The sequence below is a fragment of the Alexandromys fortis genome, unplaced genomic scaffold, assembly GCF_014885135.2.
Source record: "Alexandromys fortis isolate MF-2015 unplaced genomic scaffold, M_Fortis_MF-2015_v1.1 scaffold_24, whole genome shotgun sequence".
In the NCBI taxonomy this organism is placed as follows: domain Eukaryota; kingdom Metazoa; phylum Chordata; class Mammalia; order Rodentia; family Cricetidae; genus Alexandromys; species Alexandromys fortis.
In genome coordinates this window covers 8,724,670-8,751,024 of record NW_026067906.1, presented here as the reverse complement: position 1 = coordinate 8,751,024, position 26,355 = coordinate 8,724,670, and the positions used below count along the sequence as shown (strand labels likewise).

The 26,355-nt window shown below is 37.2% G+C and overlaps 1 protein-coding gene across 6 annotated transcripts in view; it reads right to left on the bottom strand.

Moving 5' to 3' along the window:
- The window catches only part of Ppp1r12a (protein phosphatase 1 regulatory subunit 12A), a 109,938-nt gene that overhangs the window by 60,994 nt on the left and 22,589 nt on the right, over positions 1–26,355 (bottom strand). For all 6 annotated transcript variants that reach the window (XM_050135551.1, XM_050135552.1, XM_050135548.1 and 3 more), the window contains exon 2: positions 9,430–9,560. In XM_050135551.1, coding sequence (XP_049991508.1) covers positions 9,430–9,560 — 131 coding nt within the window. The remainder of the gene's footprint in view (positions 1–9,429; positions 9,561–26,355) is intronic.

The window sequence follows — 26,355 nt, the reverse complement described above, 5'->3', positions numbered from 1 at the left end:
ACACACACACACACACACACACACACACACACACACACACACACACGACACGACACAGAAACAGAAAGTAGAGAAAGACTATGTGCCACACAGTTAATGGAGACTATGCCTAAGCGGTACATTTAGGAAAGATCTGTATCCGCTGCTTTGGGTACAGATTGGGAAAGATCCTTTAGTTATATAAGTTTTCTGTAGTATGTTTAGCTTTCAAACAAAACATTAACATACCAGTCTAAACCTTAATATTTGAAACTTATTCATGGAACTTCTATAAAGAGAGATTATACTTGAATTGAGGTATATAGCTTTAACATATGTAACAGAAAACTAAAAAAGAGTATTTTCTTAAATATTCCAAACAGAGGAGTCTAAGGCAGAAAAGATGTGCGAAACTGCTCTGCGTCAAGACAGTATGTAAGTCAATCTGGCAGGCAAACCTCAGAGACTACATTCAGAATGCGTCTACTGGGGTGTTAGAAGTCACTCAAAGGACATACAGACTGAAAACAAAGTACACACCTCAGAGCAACTGCCATGGTCAAAGGGTGAGTTTTATGAAGCACAATTTCAAAGAAACACCCATCAAAGCCAAACAATCCAAAAGCACACAAGCATGACAGATGCCCGAGAAATGAAAGAAAGCCAAGTTCTGCAACTGCTGAAAAAGCTCAAGGTCTAGGAAGTATGCATTCATGCATTCAGCATATACTTGATGAAACTATGTAGTATTCTAGAATTATCATTTATAACTAAATATTTTATAAGGACATACAAAAGTAAACAGAATCTCACAGCATCAATTTTAATCTATAACTCAAAAGTTGGCTAGGCAGAGACAAGCACTCTCTTTATGTTCTGAAGAATCTGAGTTCAGCACTCACCTCTAATAACTGGTTGACATTCATTAACTTGCTAAAGTCTCTGGTTAGTTCCAACAATAACCACAGTGACCACCCACCATTTCCCAAGGTTTTTGTGTGCATACTCAAACACTGGTCCTAACAAAGCAAAAGGAAGCCAAAGAACAAGACCATGCAGCATTAAGCTAAACTGTAACATTTGTCGGCACAGATAACAGCACTACGAAGAAAAATATCCTTTGAGCTAAAAATAAACTTGCATTAAAAAATGTTATGTTTTAACTGGCAAAGAATACATTGAATTAGAAGGACATAATCTTAGACTTGAAGAAAACCATGATGTATATTATAAAATTGTATTCTGGTTGCTACTGAACTTTTCCCACTGGTACCCCAAAGGAGAGTAACCAAAATGAACTTCCTAAACTTAAATAAACTTAACCATATAATCCTCCCAATTATAAAGGCAAGAAAAGAGGCATAATCTTGTTTGAGCTGAAAATGTAAATTTGAAAAGCTAGACTATCTTGACTCAAATACTAGCTCTGTCATTTCCTAAATGTGATTTTTCTTCGACTTCTTTTCCTCATTTATTAAGACTTATTAATATATCATTCTTCATCGGAATCTAAATTTCATATTTCAGGAAAATAATACAGTATAAGTTACATATTCACCAATTTGAGCAGCATTCTATAATTAAACTCATATTTCTATAAAAAGGAAAGTTATAATTATGTGGTATAAGTAAAGACTGCATCAATTGTGATCATGTTCTATTTCACTCTAGAACTACACCAAACCTGTGAATCACATTCCCTGGGGTTTCAGGAGTTTGGGATTATACATGAGGCAACTATAGGATAGCAAAATACATTTTCATGTGATTTTAAAGAGCTGAGATTATGTTAAGGACTGAGAACAGTGAAAAGGCACATAGTAAACACCGGGCAAATGACAGCTATTATTGTTACCACTGCAACTACCTTTTACTTTTCCTGCCTACTTTAATGCCTTAGGTCAATGAGTCATGTTTTTTCCTTATTACCACTGCGAATCTCGCTGCCACTGCTCTAGTTTCCTTGTTCCTCCTCCCTGGTCTGTCAAAGACAGTCTACCTAACAGAATAGACTAAATATGTACCCCACTAACAGACAAACTCAGCATGGCACAGAAGTCTCTGCATGCTGTATCTGATACTCTCTCCACAATCTAGTGTTAACCCCTCCCCTGGGCCCCGGTGGGTCATAAGATACAACACATATATAAAACACATTTCCTTCAACACCAAAAAGATAAATTATAATAACTTACTCATCCTATATTGAAGATCAAGTGTTTGGATGTTTCTAATATCTGTAAGTGTATGGCAAGCCACACCTGTAATGCTTTAGTTATGCATTCAAAGCAGATATTTCAAATTAACAAGCAAAGAAATCTCTATGCATAATCTAGTTTTTTCTTCCAATTTTTTAGATGTCTCACCAACATCTACTTATGTAACAGTGGGACTTGCCTTTGAGTCTTTCTTAAGTATTCATGTTATTATAGCAAAATTTCATTTTTAGCATGTTTCATCTACATGGGACTATCCAAATAAATTACATAATGTAAATAGGGCCTTAGTGGCTAAGAAGACATAACTAATTTTTGAAAAATTAGCAATCTAACTGAGCATGGGGTCTAATCTGAAATGTGGTTGATATACAAGCAACTGATTGTTTATTGGTGAAAACTGATTTTCCCTTTGCTGGCAGGAATCAAGTGCAAATAGCTTCTTGGTTAGGGGTGGGACCCCATGTCCACTTCCCCTCAGGGCTGAGACTCCATCTTGCTTGCACCTATATAGGTCTGAGCATGTCCCATGCCCAGGGGATGTTGGACAACACAAACATAAAAATACCTGAATGTTATCTTTATTAACTTTATTCTTTGGCATTTTTTTTTTCTTATTAGCTGTTGCTTGCTTGATTTTCACTACTGTGTAGATTTTTGTTTTTGTTTTTGGGGGTAGGGCGGGAGGGGAAATATAAAGATGAAGTTATGAAGTTGTATGGTGTCTTAGTTAGGGTTTCTACTGCTGTGAAGAGACACCATGACCATGGCAACTCTTTTATGGTAAACATTTAATTGGGGCTGGCTTACAGTGTCAGAGGTTTACTCCATTATCATCATGGCAGGATACGACTGTGGTGATATTTTGTTGTGCTCTAATACATAAAGTTTGCCTGAAGATCAGAGGGTGGAGCTAGCCACTAGTTAATCATAGAGGTCTGTAGGTCTGTAGAGACAGACAGAAAGTGATATGGCTCAGCAGAAAGAGGACTATAAGCTAGGAAGAGACATGAGGTTGGCTCTTTTTCAGCTGAGGAGTTAGCAAGGTAAGAGCTGGCTGTGGCTTGCTCTTTTGTCTCTCTGATCTTTCAGCATTTGTCCCAATATCTGGCTCTGAGTTTTTATTATTAATACCAATTAGAACTTGTACAATATATGGCAGCATGCAGGCAGACATGGTACTGGAGATAGAGCTGTAGCTAAGAGTTCTACATCTTGAGCCGCAGGTAGCAGAAGGAGAGTACCACCCCGAGTGTAGTTTGAGCATATATGACCACAAAGCCTGCCTCTACAGTGACACACTTCCTCCAACAAGGCCATAATCACTCAAACACACGAGTCTATGGGGGCCATGCCTATTCAAATCACTCCAGGTGGGTAGGATCTAGGAGGAGTTGGAGGAAAAGAACATGATCAAATTATATTGTGTAATTTTTAAAAACTAAAAATTAAAAAAAATACCAATACTGAATTTTAGACAGAGGGACTAAGACCATAAAGGAAGATGTCTAGCTAGTCTAAAGGCTCAGCAAGGAGACCATAATAGTTATAGAATAATCTAGAAAATGGCCAAAGATAGAGTCAGAAAGTCAGAGTGGTGAATGGCAGACAAATCAGACTCTTGGGGGTCACTGTCTTTCTACCCTGAACACAGTATAAATGCACTGGAGGCTCTGAGTAAGTCTGTTATGTTCCCCAGCTTGAGGTACTATAACAGCATCCTGTCATCTACACCAAGAAAAACAGGTGGAGAGAAGAGACAGTTTGGTGCAGGAACTATAACAACCCAGTGTAAAGCAACAGTGCCCAGTATCAGAGAAAATAAAGGAGATGGTAAAAAGTAGTTAGACAGTGGACATATTTTGCTGGTGAGTCAACAAAAGTTTTGTGGACTTTGGTAGAGCTTATGGATCAAAGTTATAAAGAGGAAAGACCAAACCATAACTAAACCACCACAAACATCTTAAAGTTATATCCTTAAATAGCCAAGTCCTTAATGACCAAGTGACAAAGATATGAAGCCTTTTACCATGCACTATAAATAAGACGATGGAAAATGCTATTTAATGCTACAAGCCTTTTGAGATATAAAATCTTTAATACTGCTCCATAAAAGAAGATATATTAGAGTACCAATTAATCAGGCTATATTCTATTGAGACTATATATGGCTAACTTAATATAGGATTAATTTTTTTATATTAGAAAATTTTATGGCTGATGTGGGATTTCCTTCTGTATGCTGTGATTACCATTAATAAATAAAGCAACTGCTTTGGACCTATAGCAGGGTAGAACTTAGGTAGGTGGGGAAAACTAAACTGAATGCTTGGAGAAAGAAAGGGGGAGTCAGAGAGAAATCATGTAGCCCCCCACCAGAGACAGACAAGGGAACTTTAGCCAGTAAACTACAGCCACGTGGCGATACACAGATTAATAGAAATGGCCTAAATAATATGTAAGAGTTAGCCAATAAGAAGCTAGAGCTAATAAGCCAAGCAGCGATTTAATTAATACAGTTTCTGTGTGATGATTTCGGGGCTGAGCAGGAGGGAACCAACAAGCAGCCTCCTCCAACATACGGCTACTCAAGATAAAAGCATTCCTTAAGCATTTATAGTGGAAGCTTAAAAGGGGAATATAGCAATGAAAGTAAAATACAAAGAACTGTTTCAGCAACTAAAACATTAATTAAATCACTCAAAATATTTTTTAAAATAAATATAGTAATCCCTATATTTCCCAAGAATTAAAAAAAAAGACATCTGCCAAGACTAGAGGTATAATTATTTATCTAAAATGTTCACTGGTTAATTAAGCAGGACAGGTAAAACTGTGACATACACAGGCATACACATGAAACAAACACACACCTATCTCTATATCCTAATATGAGTGGCCCCCAGAATAGCATGTCATTTTTAAAATATAGATTGGAGGAATATTTTTGCTATTTTTGTCACTTACCTATAAAGGGAGGCTTACTTATTTTCACTAATACTTAGATTTAAAAATCCAATTAGGATATTAGTAGAAAAATTTTTATAAATGGCTATTTATAGGGTATAGGAGGAATTACATGATTATTTTACCGAAAAAATTAATTGGTATTTTACCTAAAAAAAATTTAAATGGAAAAGACTCTAAAGCTAAACTCAACCAATGAACGACATGGTACTGTCAACTTGGTAGCATCACTGAGAACAAAGAATTATTCCAGCTGGATAAAGGGTGCATGCCTATAATCCTGGGCTGAGGGTGGAGATTCATTAGTTTGAGGCCAGCCTAAGCTACATGTCAAGTACCAGGCCGCACAGGTGATATAATAAAATCTACCGCAAACACAAAACAAATCATTCAACGAATTCACAAGTCAAATACCCTAAAGACAGAAAGAAAATACCAAAAACAAAACACTGTCGCTAGTATTGGACACTCGGACGAATGTATGTACAATACATGACAAAGCTGATTAGCAATGTTGTGTTATTTTGATCCTATAATGTCTAGCCACGAAGAGAGGACTAAAGAATAACAGCTCTACTGGATTATGAATGAAGAAATTACCAATCCAGTAGCAATGTGCACTCTTGGAACACATTACAAAAGAGTAGGGCTTCTTCAAGAATTACAGTATAATTTGTTAACCAAGTAAAGGCAACTGTCATAGGCTGAAGTACATCAAATGTAAATGTACGAGCTTCAAAAGATGCTTAACTTGAAAAGTAATTAGTATGTTAAAATCAACACAGAAAAAACAGTAGACCAAGGAAAAAAAAATGATTCGAGTATAAGTAGAAAATGAAGACATCAAAGCCTTCTAACCTGTAGATGACTTGGTTCTAAAAATAAAGAGGCCCTAAAGACCCCACCAGAAAACTCTTAGAGGTGATAAAAAGCATCAGCACAACAGTAGGATATAAAAGTCAACATAAAAACCAACAGTTTTACTATATGCCAATAATAAACATTTTGGAAAGAAAGGGGAAAAACGTCCATAACTGCCTCCAAAAAATTAAATAAAACCCACAAACATCTTGGTAATACCATGAATTATATCACACTAAACCTAACAAAGGAAGGGAAAAGATTCTACAATGAAAACTGTACAAAAGTCACGAAGGAAACTGAAAAAGACATCAGAAAATGGAAAGATTTGCCATACTCATAGACTAGAAAAATGTATATATACTACCAAAAACAATCTACAGATTCTACACAACTCATCAAAACCCCAAGGTTAAACCATCTTATTCACAAAGAAGCACAAAAGACCTTGATAGTCAAAGCACTGCTGAACAAAAGCACAGTGCTGGAGCTATCAGCATAATCTGTTGCAAATTTTATCACAGAGCCATGGCAGAGCAAGGTACCAGCACGAAACAGACACGGAGATCAGTGGAGTATTAGAGTCAAGCCAAATGTAAACACATGTAGGCACCTGACTTTGGAAAACATGTTAAAAAATACACACTGAAATAGCCTCTTCAACAGACAGTGATGATAATAAAACTGCATAGCCACACACAAAAGAATGAAACCGGATCCCTATCGCTTCCCTGTATTAAGATCAACTGCACAGGATCAAAGATCTAATCCTCTGAACTGTTAAAATGAAAATAGCAGGGGTAACACCTGAATGGGAACAGGAAAGACTTTCCGAACAAGACTCGAGTCTCACAGGAAATGATGCCAACAACTAACAAGGGAAATTTCATCAAACTAGAAAGCTTCTGTTTAGTAAAGGAAATATTCAAGTGAAGAGACAGCATATAGTGAGAGAAAAAAATTATAGTTTGTATTTTTTACATAAATTAATATCAAGAACACACAAGAACTGAAAAAACTAACATGAGAAGAACGTTCTTAAAAGATAAAACACAAATGACAGAAAACATTTAAAAATGTTCATTTTCACTACAAGAAATGCACCATCAAAGAAATGCAAATCAAAACTACATTGAGATTCTGTCTCATCCCAGTTGTAAAGGTAGTCATTAAAAAAGACCACCAAATGATGGCAAGGTCATGGCAACAGAGAAGCCTGCTCAGAAGTTAAACTAGTGCAGCCACTATGGAAGTCAGAAGTGAACTTTCTCAAAATAGATCTAAAAGTCTATCTCTTATATAACCCTACTATGCCACAAACTTCCGGGCATTTGCATCAAGGATTCTAAGCCAAGGGTGCTGGCTAGTTTTATGTCAACTTGACACAAGCTAGGGTCATCTAGGAAGAGGGAACGTTAGTTGAGAAAATGCCTTCATCAGATTGGCCTGCAGGCAACCCTGTGGAACACTTTCTTAATCAGTGATTGATTGGAGAGGGCCCAGCTCACTGTGGATGACATGGTACCACTCCTAGGCAGGTGGTCGTGGGTTGTATAAGAAAGCAGGCTGAACAAGCCATGAGTGAGCAAACCTGTAAGCAGTATTCCTCTAAGGCCTCTGTTTTGGTTCCTGTTTCCAGGTTCCCACCTAGAGTACCTGCCCTGAAGTTCTTCAATCACAGATGTGACCTGAGAGCTGTAAACTGAAATAATCCCTTTCCTCTCCAAGCTGCTTTTGCTCATGATGTTTTATCACAACAGAAACCCTAAGACACTGATATATCAGAGACAATGGCACATCAATGCTTACTGTAGTACTACTTACAATAGCCAAATTATTGACCCATTTTTAATTAAGCTCTTAGATGTGAATGTATGTATAAAGCCACAATTCTCGAACTGTAGTAATAATCTTGTGAACAACAGGAAACATGGCTAAGACTAAAATCTGTAGGTAGGATATTCAGAAGAAAATCCTGAAATGGTCCAAGTCCTTGATGATAATATTAAATAGTTTAATAAATCTGAATGAATGAATGAAGCCATTCTTCAAAACTACATACTATTGTATAGGACAAATGTCCTTGCTAAGTCGTTTTAAATTTTAAATTCTGTTACATATAACTGAAGGCATGACAACTGACTCAGTAGGTTTATGACTCAACAGAATCTATGCAAAGAAATTTTATATATATATAAAGACCGTGCTGACATGTGAGTTTAATCCCAGCGCTAGGGGTGTGGAGCTCGGTAGATCTCTGCACGTTAGGGGTCAGCCAGCTTCATCTACTACCTAGTTCCAGACCAGTGAGATACCCTGCTTCAAAACTACATTAGAAAGCATCTGATAAACAATACCAGAGCTGCCCCCTGTCCTTCAAACACATACACACTCATGTGCATGCACATCTGTACCCACAAACACCTCACACATATCTACCAAGACTTCTTTAGTGTATAGCAAACAGTTCAGGTCTCAGAAAGAAGAAACAAACCTCTAACAGATTAGTGGCAAACATAAAATAAATCTGAAGAAATACAAATCTTCCTGTTTCTAGGCCAGGCCATTTTTTATTACACTATATTGTTTCCCCTTAAAACATATATATCCAATTTTCATATACATGCAGAAAATAAAAACCACAGTGAGATTCACAATGAAGGCTTACTAAAAGTTAATTACAATAGTCCCTTCTTGCTGCCAACTATGGTCTGCAAACAGTAGTTGGTTCCCCCCCCTTTTAACTCTTTCACATATCTTTATGAAAGTATTTCAAAAGTGCTCTACTTTAGTAGTTCTTGTTCATTTTACTGTGCTTAACATATTCAGTATTTAGTACTTGTTAAAATCGGATATAAGAAAATAGATTATACAATGGTATGCATAGTAATAAAAACTAATTTAACAGAAACATTTTAATATATCTATATTCACATACAAAATGTTTGAACAAAGTACTCATACATAAAAGGCAGTTGAGAATAGAGTGACTCTCACTACAAGATATACTTCCAGAAAATGATCTTAAGAAAAACTAATGAGGTCAATTGGAGAATTATGCATTATTCTCCGTTTAGCAACAGAACTCAGTTAAGAACTGTTCCTTTCTGACGATTTCATGACTACACAGTAGACAAGACTGCTAACTACTAACCCTGCATCATTCAGTCAGACTATAGCTACACCCAAAAGAAAACAAATGGACAATGTATGCATTACTGATTTTAATACAAAATGCAAAAGGCGCCAGCATTAAGAAACTTAATATTTTGGATGCACAAGAATTGCTAGCTTTCTTTCCTGAAAAGAATTTTTAGGAATTAAGGTTGCAGGATTAAACGTTCACAAGGATTTTTACAAAATGTTTTTGATATTAGTATAACACTAAAACACAGAACTGGCTTACTCTGCAATATCAAGATATCCACAGGAAGCGGCTGCATGGAGTGGTATCCAGCCTTCATTGTCAGGTTGATTGATATTTGCTCCATTTTCTACCAGAAACTTCACCATATCAACATTGTCATCAATGCAAGCCTGAAAACAAAATAGAAAGCATGACTAGAAAAAAATTGAATCAACAGTCTGAAAAACAAGTCAACAGATTAAAACTTCTGCTTTATGCATCTTTAAATCTATCCTCTGTAAATTAATCTGTAACAATCACGACTGTACAGCCATCAAACAGTACAACGACACTAGATTCCGCGAGTCCTCCCTTAAATCCACATAATAGTATGGCAGGCGACTACTCTTTATGCCAACCCAAGCAGGAAAACCAACACAACCCACTAAAATGTAACAAAACAAATCAAGCCACACATGTAGGCACACATCTGCAGTCTTTGCATCAGGAAGATGGAGGTAAGTGAATGCCAACAATTTGAAGCCAGCCTGATTTACACAGTGAGTTCCATAGCAAGGGCCTGCCTCAACAAAACAAAAGACAGATATACTTAGCAAGCAACGTATTATAACTAAGTAATAACACCTTTACTGACTATAGCGGAGATTTCCAAAAGGTGGTCTATTAGGAGATTAGGGAATGGAAAGGATCCAAGAGCCTTTTAGGAAATTACCAAATTATTTTCAAAATAACATCAAAAATTATTTCCCCGTGACTTGGTGACAAGTAACACTTGAAAAGCAAAAGCAATAGTAATAAAGATGTAAACCGTATCAGATCTCAACTCCTGGGTAGTGTTCGTCTAATACGCCACGGCATAAAGCAGGAAATATACATTAAAGCCCTTTTCTGGACATGACAGGTGTCTTCAGAAGCATTTATACAAGCAGCTTGTTACAACTAGCTACTTTTCTAATGGGCAGTACTTTTCCCTAATGACAAGCCACAGCGAGTATATGGTGAATTTGATTTCTGGAAAATTGATTTCTTTAAAATGAACAAAGTCTATCATTTCAAGAACAGAAATTAATACCAATAATAGACATGCAACTAATACATCACCAATGTGAAATTCAAGTTTTTAAAAGAAAATAGTTTTGATTTTAAAATATTCTTTATGTAGCATGGGAAAAAATTAATGTATTATTACTGTATGCATGTGGGTGTGCACACACGCATGTGTGTGGAGGTAAGAGAATAATTCTGTGGAGTCAGTTCTTTCCTTCTGCCTCTATGTGGGTACCAGACAGACCTCAGACCGTAAGTCTTGTAGGAAAAGCACTTTACTTGTTTTGTTATCTCATAGATCAGAAAAATTTATTTCTAAGTTATTGTAATTTTATTTGATATTTTAAATCCTCATTTCTAACACGACTCTGTAAATATTAATGTAATCTATAAGAACTCATCGAATCTTCAAAACTTAAGCATAAATAAGGAAACCTGGAGAAGGGACCAGAGAGGTGGCACAGAAGTTCAGAGGGCTCCTGTTCTCACTGAGAAACCAGGCCCAGTTACCAATACCGACACATGGTGGCTCACAACTGCCTGAAACTTCAGTCCAGGAAACCCAATCCCAGAATCCCTCACTGGAGAATGGAGAGATAAGAGCATCATGAATAAAGCCAACCAATGCTACAAAGGGAGATCCTATCCTAAAAAAGCATAAACACAAACAAACAAATACCTAACCAGCGCTCAACCAAAGTATCTGCTTATACTTAGGAAAAGAAACTATCTTCTAAAAAGAAAACAAAAAGATTTGAATGGCAAAACTGATCTGAAAGATAAAACACACAGAAACACACAGCTCCTCTTTTCTGTGCTATCTACAGTAAACTCCATTTTTGCTGACATTTTATTTAACATAATTTCATAGTTGGTTTGTATTCAAAATAACCAGCAAAAGCATATACATCCTGTATTTCACCATGAGATTTTTCCCCCCAGTGTTCTGAGCAAAACCATGGGTGGCAAGGTCCCCAATGCTGGTATCTAACATTTTATCTGTTGCTACAGAAAGTAGAGAACATAATTATACAAAAATCAAAACTACATTGAGGGTATCACTAAGCTCTTAGGTTGGAAACTCACCAAGTCTAATGGGTTGTAATTTTAACAGTGCACACCCCCCCCCAATTAAAAGTCATTTTGTTGCTGTGCTGTTTAAGTAAAATGTCCGATTGCTTAACTAGGTCGCAGTTAGCAGAAGTATAGAGAAATTTTTAGCTCATCAATCCAAGTTGAGACGTTGACTACTATGGAGTCGACTCAGCATACGAAGTCCAAGTTTGCATCCATCAGCAAAAACTGTACCTATGATTAAAATATAGTTTTTCCAGAGCTGTAGAATCACATTCCCAGAATATAAGACAAGGCCCTTCATGCAGCTGGGAAAACAAACCCAAATGTTCCTGAATTCTTGAGACGCTGTCACACCCTCAAGTTCACTAAGGCCCCAAAGAGGAGGCCGACAGTCAGTGACAGCACACCACCTGCTTTTGGGTGGTCAAGGATTCCTACAGCAGACACCAGTGTTGCATAGCCTAAAATAAATAATACAAAGGCACTCACTTTTGAGCCAATGAGCTGTTACAAAAGTCTCTCTCCTCAAAGGAGACCACATAGAACAGGGCATACAAACCATATAGTGAAGTACAGTAGAAAGGATGAGCCCCCTGTCAGTAGGGGGTGTGTGTGTGTATGCGCGCGCGCGTGCGCGCGCGCGCGCGTGCGCGCGCGCGCGCGTGCGATAGTGTATGTTCGGTTATCCCTACAAATGAGCCTTGTAAAGACCATTTCAATGTAAGTGAAAGCAGTTTGGGGATGACTGATGTCAGATAAAACAAGAGTCTTTGTCTAAATGTCTTCTTTCAATTAACTAATTAATGTGTGTGAGTGTACACTTGGCAGAGCCCAGAGAAGGGTGCTGGATCCCGTGGAGCTGGAGTTATAAGCTGTCGTGAGATGACTAAAAAGGGCGCTGGAAAACTCTCGTTCTTTGCCAGAGCAGCAAAAATCCCTAACTGTTCGGCAACTCTTCGTTCCTAAGCAATTACAACAAATTAGCTTCACAGATTTTGGGGGTAGGGAGTGGGAATGGGACAGTGGTATTGGGAACAGATCCCAGGGTCTCATACATGCTAGGCAAGCACTAGCGATGAGCTCCAGGCACCAGCAAATGTCACCTTTCTGATAAGGTCTTTTCTGGTCTCCACATAAAACCCACAAACTCCTGCCCTACCATTTTCTCCACGTCACTTACCCTACAACATGTTACGTATTTTTGCTTAATTGCTCACCATCAATTTATCTTACTGCTAACACAAAGGTTTAATAAAAACCAAGTTTTTGATAACTTAATACTTTGTATGGCATTTGGCATGTGAAAGGACACATGAGTGCAGACTTTAAAAGACCTAAAAGGATTTACAAGTTTGAAGAAGTAGCATAAGTGACAGTCTGGACACTAACAGAGTTGTCTCTGATTCCACAATACATGTACTTTCTCCAGAAACAAGACAAATGCTGCTAGTACCATTTCTCTGAAGAAGAAAATCATGAGGGGCAGAGGAAATGGCTCAGCTGGTGAAGTATTTGCAGCACAAGCATGAAAATCCGAGTCTGGGTCCCCAGGCCTCATATGAAAAGCTAGGCACAGATATGCACCTGAATCCCAGCGCTAGGCGGAGGGAGCCAACAAGATCCCAGGGGGGTTAAAGTGATGAGCTCCAGGTCACCAAGATCCTGTCTTATAAGAGCAACAGAGAAAACACTGCACATCCGCCTCTGGCTTCAACACACACACACACACACACACACACACCCTGTGGCATTAGTATCTTAGTATTTCCAGTCCAGGGAAGAAGCTGACATTTACATATCACTAAAATTCTCGAACATTAAACATTAAAAATTCATATACATCTGCGACTCCCCTTCAACAATTTATAAGTCATAGAAGGGTCCAAAGTACTTAGAACATATTCTGATCATAAATTGATAGGTAGCAGTTATTATTAATTTAAACTTGTGGCCTTTTGTTTGTGGGCAGTGGTTAAAGGTAAAATAATTATAAGGGATTTGACGACCACAGCTATGTAAAATCAAAACAAAGAAGTGATACAAAACTTGACTGTGTTAGGAAGTACTTTACAGAATGTTATTTAAAAGAAAATGATACTTCATGTTAACTTACTGGAGATATTTCTAAGCATAATGATCATTTTCCTAAAAAAAAAAAACCACTGAGTTCTCTTCACTTTTTGCCAATTCTCATAGACTCCAAGACAGAATTCTAATTATCATCAATACAAAATATAAGATTGCTCAACGAATGTTTATAATGCAAATGCAATTATGGTTTCAAAGAAAAGTCAAACATACAGGAGACTTTTTAGAAAATGATATACCATGCTCCTGCAGTAATAGTGGCTCAGAGTAACAGCAGTGAGAGACAGAAGAAATCAAGGTATTTGAAAACGCACACAGTTTTACAGCAGAGGAATTTCATGATCCCATCAGGATCTCAAAATCATCACCAGAAGCATATGGAGAGGAATGGCGATCTTCATCCTAGGCATGGGCGGCGGCAGCAAATAACAAGGGTGGAACTATAGGAAGAAAATCTAAGTGACTTAAGAAAAAAAAGACACACTTTGTAGTGCTGGCTAGCCTGAAACTTCCTACACAGAACAGGCCGGCCTAAAGTCAGAGGCCCACCTGCCTCTGCCTCCTGGGATTAAGGGTTTATGTTGAAACTTTGAGAAACTATAAGGTTTAATGAAAATTAATAATAAAGGGCAAGGGAAAGCCACTTATGGGGATGAAAACTAGAGTTTCAAAGTGTAGACAGAGGGGGAAATACAGTGATTTTATTATTTCTGAATAAATGAGCTTAGAAATCTGAATATGTATTTAACTTGCAAACTTTCAGTTTTGGCAATACATATAAACTAGGAAATTACTACACTGAGGTAATTTCTTAAAATAATAAGATCTAAGCCGGGCGGTGGTGGCGCACGCCTTTAATCCCAGCACTCAGGAGGCAGACGCAGGCGAATCTCTGTGAGTTCGAGGCCAGCCTGGTCGACAAGAGCTAGTGCCAGGACAGGCTCCAAAGCTACAGAGAAACCCTGTCTCGGAAAACCAAAAAAAAAAAAGATCTGAGGAGTGAAATGACATAATTGTATCTTAAAACAAACAAATAAAATAATGGGACCTGAAATTGTTAAAAAAAATGAAGGAAAGTGATTGTAAAATCATAAACAAGAAGTTCGCTATGGAATAACCCTTTTGTTCACTGTGAATACGTATTACTTCCATTGGTTAATAGAGCTGACTGGCCGATGTCTAGGCAGGAGTTTTGGTGCAGAGAAAATGCAGGGAAGAAGGGCGGAGTCTCAGGAGTCTCAAGGAGAAGTCATGAGATGCAGAGCAAACAGGGTGGGCAATACGTTAGATGAGGTAACTGAGCCTTGGGGCAGCACATAGATGAATAGGAATAGGTTAATTTAAGTTATAAGAGCTAGTTAGTAACAAGCCTAAGTTGTTGGCTGAGCATTTATAATTAATAATAAGTCTCTGTGTGGTTATTTGAAAGTGGGCTGGCAGAACAAAAAAGTCCACCAACAGAAGTAAATTATGAGATCAGTATACTCTGCTTAGAATAAAGACATCTATAGCATTTTATTCAATCAGCAAAGAAAAAAATGTTTTAACATGAAAAACTTACAAATAAAAACCCTTCAAACACCAAAATTAACCCAACCCAAAGTCTATACATCTTAATAAACTTCTATACAGTTAGATTAGCCATTTGAAACAGAATCTCATTTTCCTACAGGAGATATATATCTGCGTTTAAAGTAAAAATAACTGTGTAACAGAGCCTTGTATATAACAAACAACGTGAAGTAGAACGTGGTAAAGATAAAGGGGAGTAGGATCCAGAAGAGTTTTAGTTGCCTTCTTATGAAAATGTTTAGGGGGAAAAAAGATGTATTTTTCAAGTTTCTTCATTTGATGAAGGCTACTTGAAAAAATTGCACATAGGAAATATCTATTTTATAATAAATGAATATCTGAATTTTAAATATGTGTAAATTTAACTTAATATAATGCAAAAATAGCACAAATATGTAAAATAATTAATGCTAAATCTGCTTAGTTCATAAGTTGTAATGTTTTAATATGAATTAATGCTATCACTATCACAAACTTGTATTCTATTTACATCTCAAATTCAAGGTGTAAATTGTTCAAACTGTTCATTTATAAGCCACACATACACTGGCAAGGTATAAAAAATGCTGTTGCTAGAAGAATCAGAAGCTAACACATGCAGCACATTAAGAGACATGTGACTTGCAGACTTCAAATACTTGACTAAATTTGTTCAGTTATTGAGCCATACAAGGTAAGAAACAATGAATCAAATATATTTCTAAAATCTTAACAGGCATGGCTTAAGTTTTTACTGAATGCACATCCAGGCCAATACCAACAGTTAATGGCTGTGGGAGACGTCTTCATCCTTTAATTTTAGGTCCAGGCAGCACATTAATTGGAGCTGCAAACTTACTCAACAAACTGGTTCAAGTATGTTAGATTTCTGTTTTTATTGTCTCATGTGTGTGCATAAAAAAAATTGAAGTATGCATAAAGGGGCTACCAAAAAAAACAAAACTTCAAGGCAGAGCCCAAAGACAAATTTTGTATTGAACCTGTTTAGCTTTGATAACATTAAACTGTATTCCTAAAATAGGTCAAAACCAACGTATTCAGCATCTATATAGTTTAATTAGGCAAAATCACAACTACAGAAACAATAGTACTTAAAATAGGTTCTAATACCGTTCTAGTCCTTCCCAAAGTGTTTTTGTTAAATGCACACTCTGGAGGCAGACTGTCTGGGAGTCATCTCCTTGGGAGGACTGCTCACCTGCCGAGATAGAGCTTCTGGAAAGATGACAGTAACAACAGTATCCAGCAACTCAAAAGTTTACAATGAGAGGCCCATGAATTAACAACACAAAGCAGTACCCATCAAATGACTAGGCTACTGTTTTTCTGTAACTACACACTCAGGTGCTAAATCCTTCCCACTTAACTTTTTTCATTTTTAATATTTTTATTCTAAGAGTAAACATTTTCCCCTCTTTAAATTTTAAAAGAATGTTAAATGAAGAAAAACTGTCAAATATTACCTTTACTACACTGTGGTAAGAGTTCCACCTACAAATGGACAGAAGTTTTAGATGGTGCACTAAGAGTATCTTGGGGATCCCAAGCCTCCTTCAAACAGCCTTCCATAAGCTTAGTCATGCAAATTAGATAAGATGCAAAAAGCAGAGCAATGGAAAACAGCAGTTGTATATGCACGTAATTATAGCAATTTAGTGTGAAAATTTAATTGCCAGCAATAATTAAAATGCTTATGCCTAATCATTAGTACCGGTTATTGGCATGTAAAGGACAACATGAAAACATAAACTCTGTATGACTCTTACAAGAAACAAAACTCTAGTGACAGAAACAACAATCTGTGGCTACACTAGGAAACAGTCCACACAGTCGTGTCACAGACATGTTGACATGTCAGTCTGCCTGAAGAGGAACTGAAATGTCAGTGTCCAAATCATGGTTTCATTCCATTTTAAAGTTCAGCAAGACATTTTAAAAGAGGAATTATAAGTGTGAGTTAGCTAATAAGGACTCCAAGCTGTATTCTTACACAAAGTAACAAGCACCATGGCCTTGCACTAAGAACTGCCCAATAACTAAGTGTGAGAATCTACAGAGGCCATCTACTACCTAATTATGAAAGCAAGGAGCACTTCCACACTGCAGAAGGTTTAAGCTTTCTACTGCCCCACCATGTAAGCAGGATACATCCAAATGATAAAATGACCAAAGCAGTCCAAGACAGTTTCAACATAGTTATTAATCCAGAAGGAACCCTTGTTTCAGTAAAGGAAACAGCTTACACCTGTGCTATTATATTGATAGTGTCTTTTCTTTGACAGTAAAAACGACACTATATATTTATTAGCTGGGTGAACTAGAGATGGCAAATAGACTATTAAAAAGTAATTAACATGACAAAAATTTTGCAAATAATTAAATTTCTATGGAGAAAGTTTAAACACTGCTTAAACACTCACTCAACACTAAGTATTTGAATAAGAACACCTCAAAACTGGAAACAGATATCCAAAGATTAAGACATGTTCAAATCTACTTATAGTTTTCCCCTTTGTGAATAAAGATCTAAAAAGCAGAAGTTAAACCTAAAATTTTAGAGGCTACATTTTCATTTAGGGACTTAGAACACTTCTTCTGAAGTTTAAAATTCTTAGAACTATGAAATGATTCAAATTCTAGCATCATTCTCTCATTAATAATTTTTACTAATTGCCCACTCTGTACAATCTATCAAGCACTAGAGGGCACAGTCTCCTTGATTTCCTTTGCACAGTGGCTAATCCATAAGTACATAATAAACATTGAGACGGAATCAAAACACTAACCTCACATACAATTATATTTAGTTATATGTGAGACATGCTATCTTATTACAGATTCATAATTTACAGTCTTTATTCTCAACTATGATTCCTAAAAAACAAAATCTGTCTATACATTATATAGTACCTAAAAATGTTATTTCAATGATTTACTTGACAAGGGACTAGAAATCACTTACTTCTGTCTTTGAGATATAAATTTTTAATTATGAAAAAAGAAAAGCAAAGCCTGAGTTTAGCAATCATGATTACAAACTCAGACATAAGAGTTTAGCAAATCAATTTACCAATGAGAAAACAGCGTCAGTTGAAGGGAGGAAATAAAAGTATCTGCAATTTTACTCAAGCAAATGAAAAGAAAAAACAGGTTAGAGAAGAATATGAGTACAGTGTGACTGAGGAAAGAGGACCCTAAGTTCAAGGCCAATGTGGGATACAGAGTGTGTTCTAGACCAGGCTGGGTAAGCTATGAAAGCCTGTCTGAGAAAGAGGGCTGGGAATACAGCCTGGCATTCATTAAGTCCTAAGTCAATTCTTAGCACAGCCCAAAATTACGCATCAAGATGCAATTCTTGCCCTTGATCTGACAAATGAAAATAAGTCGGAATGCATACCAAATTATTAATTGACAAAACATCTTTAAGTCACTGAGTTGTTTTGCCAAAGTGTCTTCTAGTGAGGACATTACAGTTCTTATGGCTTTCCAAAAACAAATATATCATAGTTTTTATCATCTAGTTGCTTCTTCAAGGTTCAGCAAGTCAGATAGATAGAGAACATGGTTTCTCCACCAATTCAACAATTATTGAGTGCCCACAGTGTTGGCTGCTAGGAATGCAATGGTGAAGAACCACAGACTAGATTTCTGCACTCACATACTTTATAGTCCAATAGGAAGAAATATAAAGTAAAATATATAAATATATTTTAAATATAATATGTTTTTATTTTATATATGCAATAAAATATAAAATAAAAAGAGCTATTATAAATTGTATGGACTAAAGTATTAACCGAGATTTGGGGGCATAGGTGAAGGAAACAAAACCTCTCATAATGGTCCCAGAATTTCTATCTTAAGGAGTACTTAAATCTACAGTGGCATATTATTTGTGTTTTAATAACTAAAACTTGTCTGAAGATCAGAGGGCAAAGCAGCCCTACTAGTTAGCCACACAGACCAGAGGGTGTGGTGGCACACACCTTTAATCCCAGGTCTGCAGAGGCCGGTGGATCTCTGTTAGTTTAAGGCCACCCTGAGTAAGATTGAATCTACCTAAAAGAGAAACAGCTCACACAAAGGTGTGATCACAGGCCTTTAATACCAGCACTAGGGAGGTGGAGACAGGAGAGCCGAGGCTGGGCGGGAGAGAGGCATATAAAGGGGGAGAGACAGGAGCACAGTGGAGTGTGGTAGTGCCGAGTCTGAGGTTGGTGGAGAGCATTGCGGGATTACCCGTCTGAATCTTGGTAGAGGGAAGAGCGCTCTAGTGACTTGGTTGCTTTGATTTTCTTATCTTCAGCTTGAACCCCACTGTCTCTGGGTTTTTATTATTTGTGCTACATAAATCTATTCTACAACATAGAGTCTCAGTAGATTTATAAGCATTGCTGCCCATGGTAGCTGATCTAGAGGAACAGATGGTAAGGCACAAACAGCATATTTAAAACACAGTAAGAGAAGTTTATGTCACAGGAAAGACTGAGAATTTCCAAAATGGAAACAACAAAGAACAACAGTGGCTGGAGAGACGGCTCAGTGGTTAAGAATATTGACTGCTCTTTCAGGCAATCTATGTTCCAAGACCTGGAGACTACTTGGTGGCTCACAACTGGCTGTCATTCCAGGGTATAAATCCTATGCCCTTTCTGGCCCTCCTTGGCCACCAGACACACACATGGTGCAGACATATATGCATTCCACAATATCCATACAGACAAAAACAACTACAACAAGAATCACAATCAGAAGCATTACCTTGAAGAGAAACAAATAAAGAGCCCAAGTGTAGTGCTCTAAGCAAACAAAGAAAATGGGAACAAAACTAAACAAAACCTTTAAGGAGGTCAAGTGCTAGGAGTTCACAATTCATTGAATCTACCTCCCAAATAAACACCAACCTTTCTATTCCACTTCTGAATATGCTAGAAACTGTTCTAAGTGCTTCACATGCAGTAACTAAATTATCTCCATAGCAACCCAATATTTAAGAACTACTATCATATCATAATTTAATAGCTGATAACAAGCAAGTCTGGGTTTATAACTCACAATTCTGGTTCTACTACCTGTGTCTCTAACCAACAGGCTATAAAACTGACTAAATAGCAGCTGCAGCACAATGCACAATAATATTCCTAAATGTGTGCTCCTATCAAAACTTAAAATGCCTATGGCTTCTGGTCAATGCAATTTCATTCTAGGATATGCTCACAAAATTATCCATGAAAACCTGGTAAGTTTAAATACCTTTAAATAATTAATTCACATACTGTCATAGTTTTTTTTTTTTCCCAGCTTGATACAGACCTAAGCAAATCTGGGAAGAGAATTTCAACTGAAAAAGCACTTCCCTCTGAACACCCTGCAGGTATTGATGTAGGAGGGCCATGAGAGCAGTCCACTATAAGCAGTACCATTCTGAGGTGTAGGACATATAAAAAGATGTAGCTGAGCAAGCCAGTAACAGCACTCCTCCCAGGGCTTTGCTTCAGTTCGTAAAACCAGGTTACTGTCTTGGTTTCCCTCTCAACCATGAACTGTGCTCTGTAAGGCAAATAAACCTTTTCCTCCCCAAGTTGCTTTTTCATGGTATTTATCACAGCCAACAGAGAATCAAACTAGAACATAGCCTAATTGTCATCAATGAACTAATTTATGGAGAAATATGGAATGAATTTATGGATATTTTATCAAGTGCAAAGCATAAGTATAAACACGAGTAAAGTTTCTAACCAGTGCTAAAAATAAAAACAAAGTAATTAATACATAGTTATTTCTGCCTGAGAAAAATACCATTACAGTAGGATATAGCTAGAGCAACTGGGGGCCATATAAGGTGGTAGAAACTCATAGGAAGGAAAGGCTTTTATGGTAAAATAATGCGTGGCACCTTCTTTCTATTTTCCTCAGCAACGTAAGAGTTCCTTACTCAAGTGAGCCAACATGACCCCACATACAACGAACCATGAAGGAAAGCCCACGTGGTGGCGCATCCTCATCCTTTGAGAGACGGAGGTGAGAGTAGTCAGGAACTCAGCGAGACTTACACAGTGAGTCTGAGGTCAATGTGGGCTGTACCAGACTGTCTCAAAAACTCAGAAGATGAGCTGGAAAACTATATATCCTGTGTTTCTGCTGGTTTATATTCTTTGGACTATTTGTTAGGACCTGGTGTTTGGCATTTTTTTCTAGCTATACCCTCATAGTTTGGGAGGCCCTTTGGAACTCTTTCATGGTAAAATCTGTCCTATTACAATGTTTCCTTACTATATCTTCTTAATATTAAAGGAAATAGTTTGGCTATAAAGAAAATAGCAAGGCCTGGAAATAGACGCCTGTAATTCGGTATCACTTGGAAATGGAGGCAGAGAGATTAGGAATTCAAAGTCATCTTCTGCTACATAGTAAGTCTGAAACTAGTCTGGGCTCCATGTTACCTTGTCACAATAAGAAAAAAAAAAGTTACAAAGAGTACACCAAAAGGGTTTCTATAGAAAGATTCTGAAATGTTTCCTAACTGATTGATGGAAATTATGGATAACCAATATTTAATGGGAATTACTGTTGCATTTTAGCATCAATTACAGAATCTAGATCAATGCTAAAAATGATTAAGCGTTTCTTATAATAAGCTTGGTCCATCACACATAAGAGTACCTATAAATGAATTCAGAAACACCACTCCCTAGAATCTTATCTGTATTACTATACAATGAATAAGCTGAACACTGCACTGTCAAGTCTGAATCTTTGATACAGATAATAATCAATAGTTCATTAAAATTTAACATGGGGAAGAGAAACTTTGCATACAAATTTTATAAACCACTGACCACACAGAAGTTATTATCCAACTACACATTCAATGATGAAGTAAAATTACAGTTTGCATATTTATGGAAGCAGTCTCCCATTAAAAGGTTTAGCACAGCATAAGTTTCTCTGTTAGAAAGTCAGACATTATAAAATTCTGCTTAGATAACTAAAGTTCTTAAATGAAACAAAATCCCATGCTGGAAACACAAAAGCACATTCTTAGGTTCTGTTTCAGTTTGGCTAGAGTCTGAGCATCTTCCTCAGGAGTTCCTGTTGGAGACTGGTCCTTAGTGTGGTAGGTCTTTACAAGGTGTGCTGACCACAGTCACTGCCTTCCAAGATTAAGGTAATTCTCTTTCCTACAAATTCCTCTAATTGGAAGTTCAAGGGAGAAAACAGTTGAGGGGGACGGGGCGGGGGATCTGCTGCCCAGAACTTCCAATCATTTTGGTCCTAAGAACGAGTGTAGTTTAGAACTTGGTAGCTCTTGGAGGAGGACAATGGATGGATGTTCTTGGGGGTCGCTAGGCAATAGTTAAGGCACTGGCGTACACTCCAAATTGCTCAATTTCACCTTCTCTTAGACCTCAGCATTTATTTCAACATCTTCTCCATCTTGTATAAACGTTTCTGGGATAGAATGACTGTTTTCTCTGACATTATGAACATACCTGTCCTAACACACTTAAAACAGTGCTGTAATTATTTACTCCTCTCGGCCATTTCTATATTCTTCTTCTCCCTTGTCAGTCTCTACTATACAAGGAACCCTCAAAACCAAGGCCCTACCTTACTTGTCACTGTTCTGACAGTATCTAGAACACATGAGACGGTATCCAAGTACTGAATTCTGTAGGAGGAGAATGATGCAGTTTCACCAGTAGGACTCAGTATATAAGATGGCAATCTTGCTCAGCAAGATCACAGAAACTGTATGTCACAGACTGACTTACTATGACAGAAAATAAGCTTCCCTTTTCCTAAATGGTACTGTAAACCGACAGGATTGTCAACAAAATATCAAGCTGCCTTACAGTTAAAGGTATAATTACGTGATCCTAACAATCACCCAGAAAAATCATTTTATTAAGGGAAAATGATAATTCTGCTAGGTGTGAATAAGAAGCAGTGAGGTTGAAAGAAGTTATCCAACAGCATGCTGGCTAGGTTTCAGGCTGCTCACACCCTTTCACGTGTCCTCTGTTCAAACAGCAGCAATACCACGGCGGAAAGACCCTCAAGTAGCAATTTCTATTTCCAGTTTCGTTAACACTGTACCACCAACAAATTCTGTATTTCTTAGGTGTGACACATCAGAGACTGCATAGCTCCTATATTTACGGCAAGACAAAACAACCAAAACTGCTTAGCAATTTATTTTTTAAAATCAAATTATATTCCCACTGCCATGAGCCATTTGTTAATGTTAATTCTAGCATAGAAATACCACCACAAAAGGAATTTTCCCTTAGCAAAACGACTACTAATGCAGCACATAAGGTTCTTAGTAATTCAGCTACTGTGGTAATAGAGGCAGCCAATAACACTGAAGACAAAGTAAAAGCCAGCCTGCATTTTTTTTCTTTTGGAATGGTGCCTTGCATTTTACTGAAAGTCTGAAAGCTAAGTCTTGACCATATAAGGTTCTGGGATTCCCAAGGAGGAAAGAGCAGAGGGTTAAAGTCAAACTTAAAAACCTGAAAATACAAGAACATTGGTACCAAATGACCATGAGAGAGCACATATATTTTATCCTAGGATTTCAACAATCTCAAAAACGCAACTGAAAACAAACAAGCCAACAAACGAAACAAACTCAGTGTACAAAGCTGAGTACATACGGATTAGGTCAGGTTCCTCTGGTGCAAATCTTCCTCTTCTATTTCCTACTCCTTGCTCACGTTAATCAAACACCAAAATGGAATTTACCCTTTCTCTATTAATTCACTCTGGCATCAAAGATCATCTTTGATGTTACTATATCACTGATGTATGCTTCTATAAGGATTCAAAAGTTTACACTTATATAGTTAAAATGGTCCTGATCTTGTTTCTTGGAAACACAATTTCTGTTAACAGGGTTTGCTATTTTCTATCTTGCTTTCAGCTATTACCTTTTAATACAGACTCACAGCATCTTACTTCCCATTCTACTTTATGGCTCTTAATTTACCAAACATTAAAAAACAAAAAAAGCAGAGTCTAAAGTAACAGTACATAGGAATAGGTGAGGTCATCTGTGCTGTGAAAATTCTTTTTCAGTTCTGTAGTAATACCCCCCCCCCAACTTATATTTCAGGTCACAAAGTTTCCAACACTGGAAGAAAGTTACTAGAGGAATTACAGCGTATACAATCTAAAGGGGATAAATAAAGAATAGCAAAACTGACCACTACTGAAAAAAATAAACTAACAAAAGCATTAATCTTGCTTTCTTTGTATGGAGTTGATTTAGAAACCCACATGAAGCAATTCATACAGCGGATTTCAGAACTCCTATGAGAGAAAACAAAACCAAAACAGCGAAAGCTCAAAGGAAATGCAGGGACCCTAAGCCAGCACCCCATTGCCCTGTCTCTGACAGGGTCTTACTCTGTAGTCCATACTAGATTTCAATTCATGATCCTCCTGCCTCAGTCACTTTTAAACTAGGATTACAGGCACGTACACACTGCCTGCTAACTCTTTGCATTATTTATAACTTATTTACAATTTTACATACTTATGTACACTGGGACAAAAAGAGAGGAAATAAAAGACCATTTTACAAACTCAGTAATGTCTAAAACTCAATAAAGTTACAGCTAGTAAAAATAAAGTCTTATCTGAAGCAGCTACTCATGTTACTATGAAAGCATAAATAAGATATGCAGGTGAGTCCAAAAGCTGTTTTTCTCTTTTTATTGTAATAAGCCATTTTTTCCTGAAAAATCCTTCAAAAGACCAAAAACGTTTTTCTTTCCTTTTTTTTCCTGTTTTACTTTACTGCCCTTCACCAAATTGTTCCATTGTTTACCTCTTTTCAAAAATTACTGGGCACCAACCATTTCCTTAAGCATTTGATGGACGTATAAAGACAAATTGTAACTGATATTTCCAAACGAAGGAATATCTTTCTCTAGCATGGCAACTACCATACTTCTTTGAGGAGCTCAGAAAATGGGCAGTGGCCTAAGCAGTCCTGGGGCTTCTAGGGAACATAATGTAAAGTTTTAAACAGTAAGATGGCAGAGGCTAAAGGAGGAAGGAAAGAGAAGTATATCAGATCCTGAACATTTACTATTGTCAAATGGTCATGAGTTAAAGACAGGAGAGCAATGACTAGAAAAGAATTAAGCAGACGGAAGAGGAGAGGGCAGCTGTAACTGACTTCATCCACCATGTGAAGAATCCCAAATTTAGCCTGCACAACAGACTTTTCAAATATGAGTAAAATACAGGGCCCTTAAAAGTTCTCTTAAAACTGGCTGAAATAATCTGATATTATTTAAATAAATGCCAACATAAACTTAGACTTCTTTATACATGCTTTGGGCAGAATACAAATGAAAATAAATGCTGACATCACTTTACATGTAAAGGGGTCAGTCAGGGATGTCATTTTGCTGAGACCCATTCCTTCCCACTACAAACATGACATTTTTATTAGAGCCATCCTGGTCCCTCCTCATTTGTCTATGACAGTAAATCTATTTGTAAATATTCTCAAACAAAAGCAAATATATGGATCTGAAATTAAGAAACAGCCATTTATCTATCCACCTGACCAACTGTGTTCTTATATTTTCCTCCCCGAAACCTCAATTAGTAAAACATACACCCTGAATTGGAAATGAAAAGAAAAAGAGGCCTGAATAATGCTTCCTACTTTTCATGTTTTCATGAGTAGGTGGTGGATAAGGCCCTCGTCTGTGTCCCACTGGCACCAGGCACACAAATGATGGACAAACACATACAGGCAAAATACCATACACATAAAATAAAAATAATAAATCCTAAAAGTAAATCCACTATCTTGATGTCTTGGGTAAACATAAAAATTGGAATTCTGTGGTGTACAATGACTCTTTTAGGAAACTCCCTGACATTCTCCTAAAGTTATCGTACCAACTCACAATGTCATCCACAGCGGTACGCCAACACCTGACAGGTTTGGTCACATTAGCCTTTGGATTAGACTGCACTCTTCCCTGGTGGGGACAACTGGCCCTGCACTGCACCTTCTGTCGTTCTGTATGCTGTTACTTATGTGTAAGTCACAGTGACCATTTCCTTCTGCAACATCTACAGTGAAGGGGTTTGTAAATCAAGCAAATTGTTAGTTTAACCGAAATATTCAGGAAAACTTTCTTACTCTTT